A 13,028-nucleotide genomic window follows, 5' to 3' on the forward strand; every position below is an offset into this window, starting at 1 on the left:
GATAGCAGAAACCAGAGGAGCATTGGCATGTCATCACTCTTGATGCAGTTGATCCAGGATTCTGGTGGAGTGTCATTCAGGTGTTTATGTATAACTCAATGGAAATGAGAAGGAACACAATAGAAGGATATCACCCTAGTTAGCACTCCAAGCCAGAAAAGTGGGGCCAGTGACAGTGGACCCTATGAAGAAGAGAGGACCATACGCTTTTCACTGCACAAAGCATATTCACTTCCGGCAAATCCTCGCAGTCTCCATAGGCAAACAAGATTTCTATATCACAGACGCTAACATTATGGTGACTGACCTCCCCATTCAGAAATGACATTGCTCTTGATGTGTTTGCAATCCACTCTATTGTAACAGTTTGTGGACTTCCATGGAGAAATTTGTGCATTTTTGCACTAGCAAGGGGATCATTAGAAATGTAAATAACAGATTTTGATGGGTCTCGGATATGTTTTAGAGGGACATGCCCTGAGTATGAGGCTACTCGCTTTTTTAGCGATGGGCCTTTGTTTTTGAGAAAACTGATTTTGAAGTTCACTGAGCCCTGTATTATGCATAATGTTAGCCATGTTCCAAAAAAGTGAATGTGGTGTAGCAGTTAAGGTCTACAGCTACCATGCTGGAGGTACCCTGTTCAGGTCCTTTCCACATTTTATTTATTTATTTTTTTTTTTTTTTTAATCGGAGTAGAGGATTTTTTTTCCATTTTATTTTACAAAATATCAACAAACAGTGTACATTGTGTGAAATCATTAAGAAATATTCAATTTTCCATAGTAATTTAATTTTCACATCATTATTACAAAATCTTACTCACTATCACCAGCATCGCTTGCTATGCCACAACAGAAACCTGGATGATATCTGTCATGAAAGCTTCCAAAACACAATGTTTTACAGCACCAAGTGCATTTCATAAAAGCTACTGTCTTGCAGGCACATCTAGTTTTTAAGAGCAATACTGGAAAACATTGTTCATTTACATTCAAAAAAGTTTCTCTTTCATCCGTTAACTTTGATGCGAACCATGCATATTTGATCACATTTGAAAAAGCAGGTGCCCTGAATTGATGCAAAATTAATGACTGTAGTTTTATGGAATTTTCCCTGAACATGATTGCTCTGTTGGTCTTCAACAAATCGGGAGCATTCTGAATTTTCTTCATGAAAATTTTAACCTGTCAGCAAAAATATACATCACAAGGCTGGCAAAGTGGAGTACACTTTGGCAGGATAACTTTTATGATGCAGGTAGACACTTTTGTCTCATCCACAAAGATGTGATCATATATGGTCAGATCAGTCTGCCCTCCCAACGTATCAATAATATATAGAAATTTTTCCTGCCCCACATATGGGAGAATCACAGATTTTTAAAAAGTCTTTATACACCAGTTTCGTGAACTTCCCTGATTTCGTGTGGGACACGGTTACATTTTTAAATTTGAGAGTAAATTCATCCACTGTCTTCAGAACATTAGGGCAAAATTTTTCCAATAGTTCCTGCATACATAAAAAGATGTAAGGGATCACCTTTCCTGATGCAGTTAGGGTGTATTGTGCTGTGTACAAATGACCTATCTTGTTTAAATCTTTTCTCTGCATGAGAACGGTTCTCGCCCCTTTCTCCAAGAGGGATCTATTGTATATTGATTGATATTGACAACCCGTTTCATTGGTGTTGATTATGTAGTTGAGGTTAAAATTACCAATAAGTATTTTTGTTTGTGTGTGGAATTCTTCCATAGCTACTATTGCTTTTTCCATCATTGTTCATTCTTTGAAACAGATGAACTTCATAATCTTCCCTTGCCTGATTTTATGCTTTTGTTTAAATCATTCAACCCAAGCCACACTGGCCACGAAATTAAAGGTATCCAGTAAAAGAGGAACAGCACCACTCATCACCCATTGCTGTAAAGTTCTGGTTGTCACCTGCTCACGGAAGAAATTATATTATTTTCACAAGCCAGTCTCTCTCTTACAATGTATTTTACATATATTTTGATATGATTTACCTGCTCCAAATTCTGTCTCGCTTCGATGAACCATTCATACATCTCTTGATCGATAGTGTTCCATTTATCATGACGAGGTCCACCTCATTTCCCATACTCTTTTTATCAATATAGCATTGATTTATGTTTTAATTGAGAGATGCCACGGGACTGCAAATTCCTTAGGCCCATTTTGGATGAGTTACTGCAAGAGCAACTGCTCATTCTTTGTAGGATAGAGGCACATAATCTGCTGGTTCATGTGTGAATTCATCAGTGATGAAATTGCCATCTCCCTCTACTCCCATATACTGCAAAGTAAGTTGCTTTATATTATGTAAATTCATCTGCTAGAAAGAGAACATCCACACAAAAGTGAAACTTACTGCCTCATACTCGTGCACCTCATCTTCTTCCTCGATGTTTATTAATTCATCGCCATTGATGATCCGTCTCCTGGCCAACAGGTCTTGTATTGTGATACATATCTCATTGCCAATTGCTATTGAATTAGCAGAGATCAATCTGGGTGGTGTATTTGTTAGAAGACTTAAATCATGAGCAACTTTTTGGCATATTTGATGGTGTTAGTGATTTCGCATCCTGATAGTCCATTCAACTCCTCTACCTCTGATGTATTTTCTTCTGACTGCACTTCTGTAGACACACTTGGGTCGTCCATTTCACAATATTCTTCAAACACGCACAGCACTAACAATGTGTTGTGAGCAACGGACGTTGAGGACTAGTGGTTTAGGAGCTAGGTCATCGCCGTTTGTTTGATCACAGCAATACATATTCATAATACACAGAGAACTGTCAATACGAACTCTGTGTGTTATGAAATTATATTGCTGTAGCCAAATAAAAGGCAGTGACCAAGCTGATACACTGTTACAATACACAGAGTTTGCACAGGATGTCCGCGTGGACAGTCTGCTTTCTGTTTGACCGAGCCCACAAAATTCAAACTTTTTAATAATTTCACACAATTTTGATGTTCTGTAAAATAAAATGGAAAAATGTTGGACTATTTTGATTTTAAAAAATCAAAAACATGGAAAGTGCCCAAACACAGTACCTCAAGCGTGATAGCTGTAGACCTTAACCACTGTGCCACATTCACTTGGTTGGAACATGGCTAACATTAAGTGTATTACAGCACACAGTGAACTTCAAAATCAATTTTTTCGAAAACCAAGGCCCATCACAAAAAATGTGAATAGCTTCGTACTCAGGGCGTGTCCCTCTACAACATGTCATGTAGTGTCATGGCGGCTGCAGTGTAACATGTGTTAAGTTCGGCTCGCGAAATTTAGTTGAATGCGAAGGTGTTCTCGCTGGTGGTGTTGTCTAGTACCAGTGGAAATTGTGTAAACAACAGTGTTCTGTGCAGTAGTGCTATTTTTTTTTTTTTTTTTGTGCTCCACCTATATCTTCGAGAAAATGGTAAACAGAAGAGTCAACAGCAGTGCGTCCAGCAGCGGGGAAGCCGCAGGTGCGGCGGGTCTGCTCTTGGCGGAAGGTGTGGCCGTGGCTCCCGGTAAAGCGGAGCTGGTCCGCTCTGAGGTAAACGCTGCGCTTCACGATAAAAACAATCTCGATCTGATAGCAGGCACTATATCAGATACTGTAATGGCAGCAGTATTGGCCAAAATGCGTGAAACTTTTGAGGCCAATACTGGCGAAATTACAGCACTAAAAAAGTCTGTGTCTGAATATGAGAAAAAGGCACGAGAGTTGGAAGTGAAACTATCTGCCACAACAGACGAGCTAGAACAGTACCAAAGGCAAAATAGTCTACGGCTGTTTTGAGTAGCAGAAAATAAGGAAGAAGACACAGACAACCTGCTTATACAGGTTGCGCGTGAAAAATTTGGCGTTGAAGTGACCAAGGCAGACATTGACAGGAGCCATCGGGTGGGACGAAAACTACCAGGTGCTACCAAACCTCGTCCAATAATAATTAAATTTGTCTCATACCAAAAAAGAGCAGAGATCTTTACCCAGAAGAAGAAGTTAGCAAGGACAGGGCTTACAGTAAGGGAAGATCTGACACACGAACGGCTAAAGATTTTAAACAGTGCCATATCCCATTTCGGTCTTCAGAATGTGAGGACTCAGGATGGCAGAGTAATCATTAAGACAGCAGCTGGAAAGAAGACAGTCACAAACATGACAGAACCGAATAGTATTAAGTGAAGCTACTCGAGCCAAAAGTGCAAACTTAACACCATTTGCAAATTGTAACAGCCCTATACTCAGATATAGTCTTGTAATTGTATTAACTTTTTAATTATACCCATATTTGTACCTTCAACTACTTGTTTTTGTAACTGAATTAACTTTTTACTATTTTTTTGTATCTGTAGCTCTAACCAATACTTAATTTTAGTTACTGCTAATACTTTTTCTCAGTTTATTCTCTTCCATTCTGTAATAGTTCTATTGCAATTATTAGTCTCTCCTTTAGTTCATTAATCACCCATCTCTTCAGTTTAAATTGTTCATAACAAAAATCACTATCAGTATCACTTTAGCAAATTTCAATCTAATTGTAGCTTCCTACGATAATCACTACCAGTATCACTTTAGTAAATTTCAATTTAATTCTACCTTCCTACGATAATCTATTAATTATTAAGCTTACTTCTCTCTGCTGGCAGCATCAGCTTCTTAAATCACTCCCCTTTCCCTTATTTCCACCCTAAGCTGTTTCAAATACGCTAATTACATTTCTCCTCTTACGACATAGGATACACAGTGACACACAGCCGTCACTATTTTGGTCATATTCTCCTTGCACCGAATACCACTAACCCATTTTCTATACTCCTGCAACCTCAGGGAATCTCTTGCAGTCGCCTTTCTCTCGGCTCTCGTGGAGTCACAAACAGGGCGCACAAAATCTTGGACACCCCTGTGTTATGTCACTTGGTGGAAGCACCGGCCAGTGCCCCTCGCGGCAGGTAGTGCCTAACAAAGGGACAAACCAGTCTGCCACCCTACTCCAGGCTGCTCAGCGGAACGCGTCAGAGCTTTTAGCAGCTCACTGCAACATCCAGTCTTTACCTGCGCATTACGAAGAACTTAGCCTCCTCTTCAACCAACTAAACTACCACGTAATCCTCTTATCCGAAACGTGGTTGAAACCACACATATCCTCTGCATCTATTCATCTCCCAGGGTACACATTTCTTAGGGCAGACAGACCAAAAAAGCGAGGTGGCGTGGTCGGCGTGTATATACGAACAGATCTCAAAGCGAAAGTCTTATGTACGTCAAACCCTGCTGAAGAAAAAGAGGCTGAATTCATGTTCATTGAAATAAATATACAAAGTCGGAAGTTCTTGACTGGCGTTGTGTACAAGCCAAAAATAAGCTCAATGAGTTCCTTCCAGTCAGAATTACATTCACTTCAGTGTCAATACGAACATGTCATCGTAATGGGTGGCTTGAACATAGACCTGCTAAGAGACACTCCCTCCGCAATAAACCTAAGAAGACTGTTTAGTTGAAATAGCATGAACATTCTTCCATTACAACCTACACACCATACGGCGCACAGTCATACTCTTATAGACGTAATCGCAACGAAACAGACTGACAAATAAGAGATGTTGGCCAAACATCGGTCCCTGGCCTCTCAGCACATGATGTAATATTCCTGGCCTACTCTGTGCAGCCCCCAAGGATCAAATCGCGTTACATAACTTGTAGGAACATGAAACGTATTGACCTTGACGCTCTAACAGCCGATTGCTCAGAAATCTCATGGCATCAAATAATCAGAGAACCTACAACTGATGGCAAAATTAATGAACTTGGTGATAAACTCACTGCCCTCTATGACAAACATGCACCTGTGCGCACAATCCGTGTAAGAAAATCTCCTGCTCCATGGCTGACAGCTGAATTACGTCAAATGATGACTAATAGGGATGCTGCCCACAGGCGTTTCAAGGCAGATCTAAAACCAGAGCGTTTCAAAGAATATAGAAAGCTACGGAACAGAGTGAAACAATGCATTCGCAATGCTAAAATCAGGCACGCTCGCTCCCTTGTATGCAGTGATCTGACGCCCACGACTCTATGGAAGAATCTCCATAGCTTGGGGGTCGGAAAGGCAAAATCGGAAACTACTTTTCATGTGTCAGCTAACAAATTAAATGAAGTCTTCTCTGCACCTCTGAATACCTGCACGGCTGATAATTACCATCTACAAGAATCCCCAAACAGGATAACTAACAACAATACCTTCCAGCTAAAACATGTAACAACAAATACGGCAAGAAAAGCAATAATGAGAATCTCTTCTGATGCAATAGGCAATGACATTATCGGTATAACCATGATTAAGAATGTTGCCGATATCTTAGTACCTGTCTTAACTGACATATTTAATTTTTCCCTCGTGAACAGAATATACCCCATTGCATGGAAAAGAAGCATAATTCGACCCATCCCCTAAGATCGAAAACCCGCAACTGCCTAGTGATTACCGACCAATTAGCATACTGCCTGCTGTTTCCAAAGCACTTGAATATATTGTTCATGACCAAATCACTGAACACTTGCATGAATTCAGCCTATATGACAAATTTCAATCTGGTTTCCGTAAACATCACAGCACAAACACTGCTCTAATTAAAGTAACTGATGACCTGAAATATGCCATCGACAATCAAAAGGCAACAATATTGACGCTACTGGACTTCAGCAAAGCTTTTGACACTGTTAACTTTGACATATTGCTCAGAAAAATGCAACAGCTTAATTTCTCAGATAGTGCAATGAGATGGTTTGAAAGCTACTTAAAAGACAGACAGCAATGTGTTGTCTGCGTAAATGAAAAATCTTCCTGGAAACATGTTTCCTCGGGAGTGCCACAAGGATCAGTCTTAGGACCACTTTTGTTTTCTTTATATGTCAACGATATTTTGTCGGTTCTGCCCTCCTGTAAATATCATTTCTATGCCGACGACCTCCAGCTCTACCTAAGTGTCAGACCTGAAGATGTAAACACTGCAATCGCTCAGATGAATGATGATCTGTCTTCAGTAGTGACATGGGTGAAAAACCTGAGGCTTAAACTAAATGCAAAAAAGACGCAAGTAATCTTAATAGCCCATCAGAAATTAATAAGTTCAGATTTCCGCGAACGGCTACCTCCTATTCTGCTTCTGCTCGACGGTACTCCAATACCACATCAGAAAACAGTTAAGAACTTGGGTGTAACTTTGGGTGAGCATCTCAGCTGAGCGGAGAATACAGTTGCAGTGTGCCAAAAGACATCTGCTTGTCTCTATGCACTCATAAAGTTTCAGAACATATTTCCACAGGACTTGAAACGCCAGCTCATGCAAGCACTCGTTCTACCGAACCTCGACTATTGTGATGTGATTCAACAAGGCATGAGTAGTGAAAACAAAAGACGGCTAGAACTAACCATGAATGCCTGTGTGCGTTACACCTGCAACATTCACCAATATGATCATGTTAGTGCTTCATACTCCGAGCTAGGGTGGGTGCGGCTGGACAAATTGCGTGACTACCACACTCTATGTGTACTTCACTGACTCCTCGTCGCGCAAGCACCCCAGTACCTTGCTTCAGAGACTAGAAACCTGTCATGCCATCATAATCGAAACACAAGGTCACTCTTATTTGGTATCCTAACTGTGCCCACTCACAAAACAAAAACTTTTGCAAACTCCTTCTCAGTTGCTGCTGTCTGCCTCTGGAACAAACTGCCCCTTACCTTGCGCAAAATTAAATCTCCTGCTGCTTTTAAGAAGAAGTTGAAGCATTTCCTACTATCATCCTCATAATGTTCTCCACAAAATTAATGTACAAGGCCAATCCTCTCATCTGTCAAATAGCAAAGCTAGCGTCTCCTATCTTGCTCCTGAGATGCCTTCCTCTTCATCTATCTCTATTAGCCACGCAATCACCGCAAGACTGCTACGGTTGCAGGTTCGAATCCTGCCTCGGGCATGGATGTTTGTGATGTCCTTAGGTTAGTTAGGTTTAACTAGTTCTAAGTTCTAGGGGACTAATGACCTCAGCAGTTGAGTCCCATAGTGCTCAGAGCCATTTGAACTATTTAGCCACGCAATCTTCTTTTCCTTTATGAAACTTCCTGGCAGATTAAAACTGTGTGCCCAACCGAGACTCGAACTCGGGACCTTTGCCTTTCGCGGGCAAGTGCTCTACCATCTGAGCTACCGAAGCATGACTCACACCTGGTACTCACAGCTTTACTTCTGCCAGTACCTTGTCTCCTACCTTCCAAACTTTACAGAAGCTCTTTTCCTTTATATTTCCTTAATTATGTTTCATCATGTCTCTCTATTCTTCTCCTCCCTTCAGCATGAGTCTCCCTCATACTCCCTGCTGCTAGCACTCCTATCTAAAATCTGTCTCTTCAATAATGTCTAATTATAACAGTACTTATGATCTACGAATATAAACTCTGTATGTATGTATTTTTCCAGGTGTGCCTCTCTAATTGTTTATTTCACTTTTTGTACGAGATGTAGTTTAACATGCCTACTAAAACATATGAATGTAAAATAAGTAGAATGCCTGGTTAGATGTACAAGAGGGCCTGATGGCCCTAATCTTGCCAGGTTAAATAAATCAATAAATAAATAAATAAAAAACATATCTGAGACCCATCAAAATCTGTTATTTACACATCTGATGATCCCCTTGTCAGAAGACACTAATGTACTATGACTTGTCCACATGTTTCAGCTTTGAGTGAGCCATGATTTGTGTAGCTTACAGGGTGGATCCCCTCTTTTTTTTAGTAGATAATGTTGCTTTTAATTTTTCAACTGGCTCACATTGTTAGTTTCTGTGTACTCCTTACATGTGCAAATGGGATCTTCTCCACTGTCTCCCTTAATGCCCCAGGTGACAAATACTTTTTTATTGCAAAGACATAAGCTGTTTCAAAACTGTTGCACCAAATGATGTAAAGTTTCTTTGAGATGAGTATTTATAATGTTAGTTTGAAATTGTTGCACTGTCACAGCAGTCTCTGTTCACAAAATTCCATTATTCAAAATGCTTTTCGTGACTGCAAAATCATCATTACATAAATAACAGCAACAGCACTTCTGGTGATGAGTACATCAACTATATACAAATTGAGGACAATAAACTTATGAAAATCGTCTATTATTGCATAACACTGTGGATCATGTATGCCTTTTCAGTGAAAACAAACTTATGGAGGTCACTTGTCACAGGATTGTGTATACTATTTCAATGAAGAATAAACCAGGTTTGCAGTACTCATTTGAGTAAGCACACTGAAATTATTAATATGCCTGCAAGTCCATTTCAGAAATGTATATTTATCTCTGAGACCAGGGCATTATTTAATGTGCACTTCAAAGAGAAGGAAATGCATTCTTTCTTCTCATTATACTGCTGCTGCTGCTGCTGCTGCTGCTTACACTACTACTACTACTACTACTACTACTATTACTGTTACTGCTACTACTACATTGTATTACTATGTATGCTGATGAAACCTCTGGGGTTTGCTGGGCATGTAGTAATGATGGCTAAATTCAGTGGTACAGAATTTTGTTGAAAAAGCCCAAACACATTTTGAAAAAGAAAACCTGAGGGTCAATATTAACAAAACTAATTTAATTTATTTTAAGACAAGTGGCTCAAATAAAAATATTGTTGTAAATGAGGACATTCAGGAAAATACCTGTTCAGAATGTAAATTTCTGGGGATATATATAGATGACAGACTTACGTGGAATCAGCAAATAGATCATGTCTGTGGCAAAATAACATCTAGTCTGTATTTACTAAGGAGATTAGTTCTATATCTAGATATTGAAGCAATAAAAATAGCGTATTTTGGGTTGGTGTATCCCCATCTATCTTATGGAATTGTATTGTGGGGTGGGTGTAGCCAATATAATATAAGAAGGGTATTTGTATTGCAGAAAAGAGTAGTAAGAACTATGGCAAAAGTAAGACCCAGAACTTAATGCAAAAACCTGGTTATTAATTTTAATGTTATGACTATCTATGCAGTATATATTTTTCAATCAATATTATTAGTGAAAAAAGGCAAAAAAGTGACAAACAGGAATATGGAAATCCATGATTACGATACAAGACACAAATCAGACTTTCATTTGGTGAGCAGAAGATTGAATCTAACAACAAATACCCCATTCATTAAGGGAGCAATATTTTATCATTCTCTGTCAAACAACATGAAACAGCTTTCTGGTAGAATTTTTAAAAATGAGTTAAAAAAATGGCTTATGTTGAAGTGCCCATACAGTATGGTGCTGACATGATTTGACCTCAGGAATGCTATGTTAAATATACTTAAATGATCTTTTACTTAATAGCATGTAATCTATATATATTGTGTACCAATAATCTAAATGTAATTACTGTAACATTGTCCATGCATGTTAAATACATGTTTCGAGCTGTAAGATAAATAAAAATAAATACTGCTACTGCTACTCACAATTCACTTTTCACTAATACTAAATTTTCTTTGAAAAAGAATTGTGCTGGATAAATTCAATTAAAAATAAGAATTTTCATTGTAATTAACAACAGCCTCATGTAATAGATTTAATAGTTTCAAATTTGAAGGGAAGCATATAATTTGTTGATGATTTTCATATATTTGGAACATAGAAAGTATTGTGAGAGATACCATTACAGTTTTTCATTTTTTTTACTCAACAGATCGTGAACTATTGTCTAAAGCTGTTTATGAGGAGTGGTATTTTCGCAAGTTAATGCAGGAGCGTGCAGCACGTGAGAGGGAGAGAATGAAACAAAAACAGCAACAAGAGGTGAGGATTTTGCATTGTTTGATAATGCCCAAGAAAAAATAGTTTTCAAGGGAATTGTAAAATAGTTTTATAATTCTTTTTTTTTTAAAAAGTTAACTGTGGATCAATTAGCTATTCCGTAGGATCTCCCACAGACAGTTAGTTTCTAGTTCTGTTGAAACCATTAACAATTAATAAATAATAAGAAATTTTAGTGCTTGTATTATATCACTTTCTTCTGGTACTGTAAAGTCATAGTTAAGATTTAGTCTGCTGGACAGTATGTGGTGTACATTAGGAAAAATAATATTGATTTCCAGTGTTGTGCAGCTTAGTTGGAATGTTTTTCAAATAAAGGAATTATATCAAAAAAGAAAATGATCTCAAAAAACTGTAAAATTGAAATACAGAATTGCGGACAGTATTTACCTTCAGAAAAATGTAAGCACTGTTGATAGACACATACAAAAAAAGTACATATACTGTCCTGTCGGGAAATTTTTTCTAAAAAAAGAAAGGTCAGGCCTCTCAGGCCACAGAATGAGATGCACCCACCTGTTGTGAGGATGAAATAACAAAGGGAGACAAAGATGTAGAGGAGAGAATGTGGGAGAAGGGAGGGGGGGGGGGGGGGGATCAGAGAGAGAGAAAGATGTCAAAATAGTACTATTTGTTGTAGCCTTTGTGTAGTAGCGGGCACTCAGATGTCTTGAGTCATAGACAGCACATATTGGCACTAGCAAAAATAATAATATAGAGCAGATCAGTGTGGGATAGCTCCAAAATTTTACTACATATGTTGGTATAACTGTATAATTAGTATTTTCAACAAGTGCACTGTTATCATATTTATATTGTATGAATGAGGGAACATATTGAACATTTTATGTACTAACAGTTACACAGCTCTTTCCTGTCCCACTAGCTATATTTAGACAAAAAATAATATAGGTGAACAGTTCCACTATTACAGAAACCCATAAAATAAAGAAAGAATGTAAAGAAAGTGAAACTGTGAATTGTCTGTATTCCCAGAGGCATTATGCGGTCTAATACACTTAAACTAGGTATTCTGATCATAAAAGGTTGTGGCTTAGATTTCCTCTAGATAATAAAGCAAACACCGATCAGGAAAGAGTATTCCAATCCATCAACGAACGGAACCTAAACAAAGTAAGATCTAGATTACAATTAATAGACTGGATGAACTAATTGCACCTAATATGGAAGCTAATGAGTCAACCAAAGCATTGATAGATATAGCAACTGAAATCATTGAGGAAATATGCCCTAGATATTACCAGAAATACTGCAGGCAAAACTCCCATTCCAAAGTTGTATACACCACAAATAGATAATGCAAGGCTACTATATACTGTGTTCAATTTGTTAATGCTTTGTTGGAATAAAGTTGTGTTCAGTCTGTTGGTCATGTTGCACTTATACCTAATTACAACATGATTGGCGACGAGCATGGTTCTGTTCTCCATACAACTTTCTACTCTAGTAGGACCTCCATTTATTCTCATGATGACTGATAGTGTTACAGAGGACATTTTATGTTGGTGGTTGAACAGCAAGCATGACATTGCAGCAGCAGTTGCAGGTGCTGAACAATCAGACTCAGGTATTTCAATCATTGGCTTCTGTTTTGTGTAGTCAGCATGCTCCTTCATCTCTGTCATCTGCTGTTTTGTCCTCCATGGCCCCCATGGTTTACCTGCTTCCCTTTTCTACATACAATGAGTCTGTTGAGGAATGGGACACATACAAGAAACACCTGCAACAACACTTCAAGCTTTTTGGATCACTGACACTATTTTATGTCATGCCTTGTTCCTTTCATAGATATCACCAAAAGTGTATCAAGTCCTATGTCAGTTCACACCTTTGCAGGATCTGCCTCCTTTAATGATTGACCAAATGTGTGAACTTCTTTCAAAATACTGCTATAAGCGCACCCATGTTATTGCATCCCAGGTTGAGTTTTACCACTATAGGAAGCAACCACATCAGTCCTATAGATCATTGGCAGTGGAACTCCATGAGTTACGTAGTCTTTATCATTTTGCATCTGATGTGCTTAAAGAGCCTTATGCTGATTAGATGGAGGGAGGTGCTATCATTCGTTTAGTTCTGGATGCAAGAGCATACCCTACATACCTGTATGAATAAATGATGATGG

The 13,028-nt window shown here is 38.6% G+C and overlaps 1 protein-coding gene across 3 annotated transcripts in view; it reads left to right on the plus strand.

Moving 5' to 3' along the window:
• Positions 1-13,028, plus strand: part of LOC124794386 (protein maph-9-like) — a 155,177-nt gene that overhangs the window by 59,725 nt on the left and 82,424 nt on the right. For all 3 annotated transcript variants that reach the window (XR_007016584.1, XM_047258093.1, XM_047258091.1), the window contains exon 4: positions 10,755-10,864. Coding sequence is in view for 2 of the 3 variants with exons in the window: in XM_047258093.1 (XP_047114049.1) it covers positions 10,755-10,864 (110 nt within the window). In the remaining variant the exon portion in view is untranslated. The remainder of the gene's footprint in view (positions 1-10,754; positions 10,865-13,028) is intronic.

This window comes from Schistocerca piceifrons, chromosome 1 (assembly GCF_021461385.2).
Source record: "Schistocerca piceifrons isolate TAMUIC-IGC-003096 chromosome 1, iqSchPice1.1, whole genome shotgun sequence".
In the NCBI taxonomy this organism is placed as follows: Eukaryota; Metazoa; Arthropoda; class Insecta; order Orthoptera; family Acrididae; genus Schistocerca; species Schistocerca piceifrons.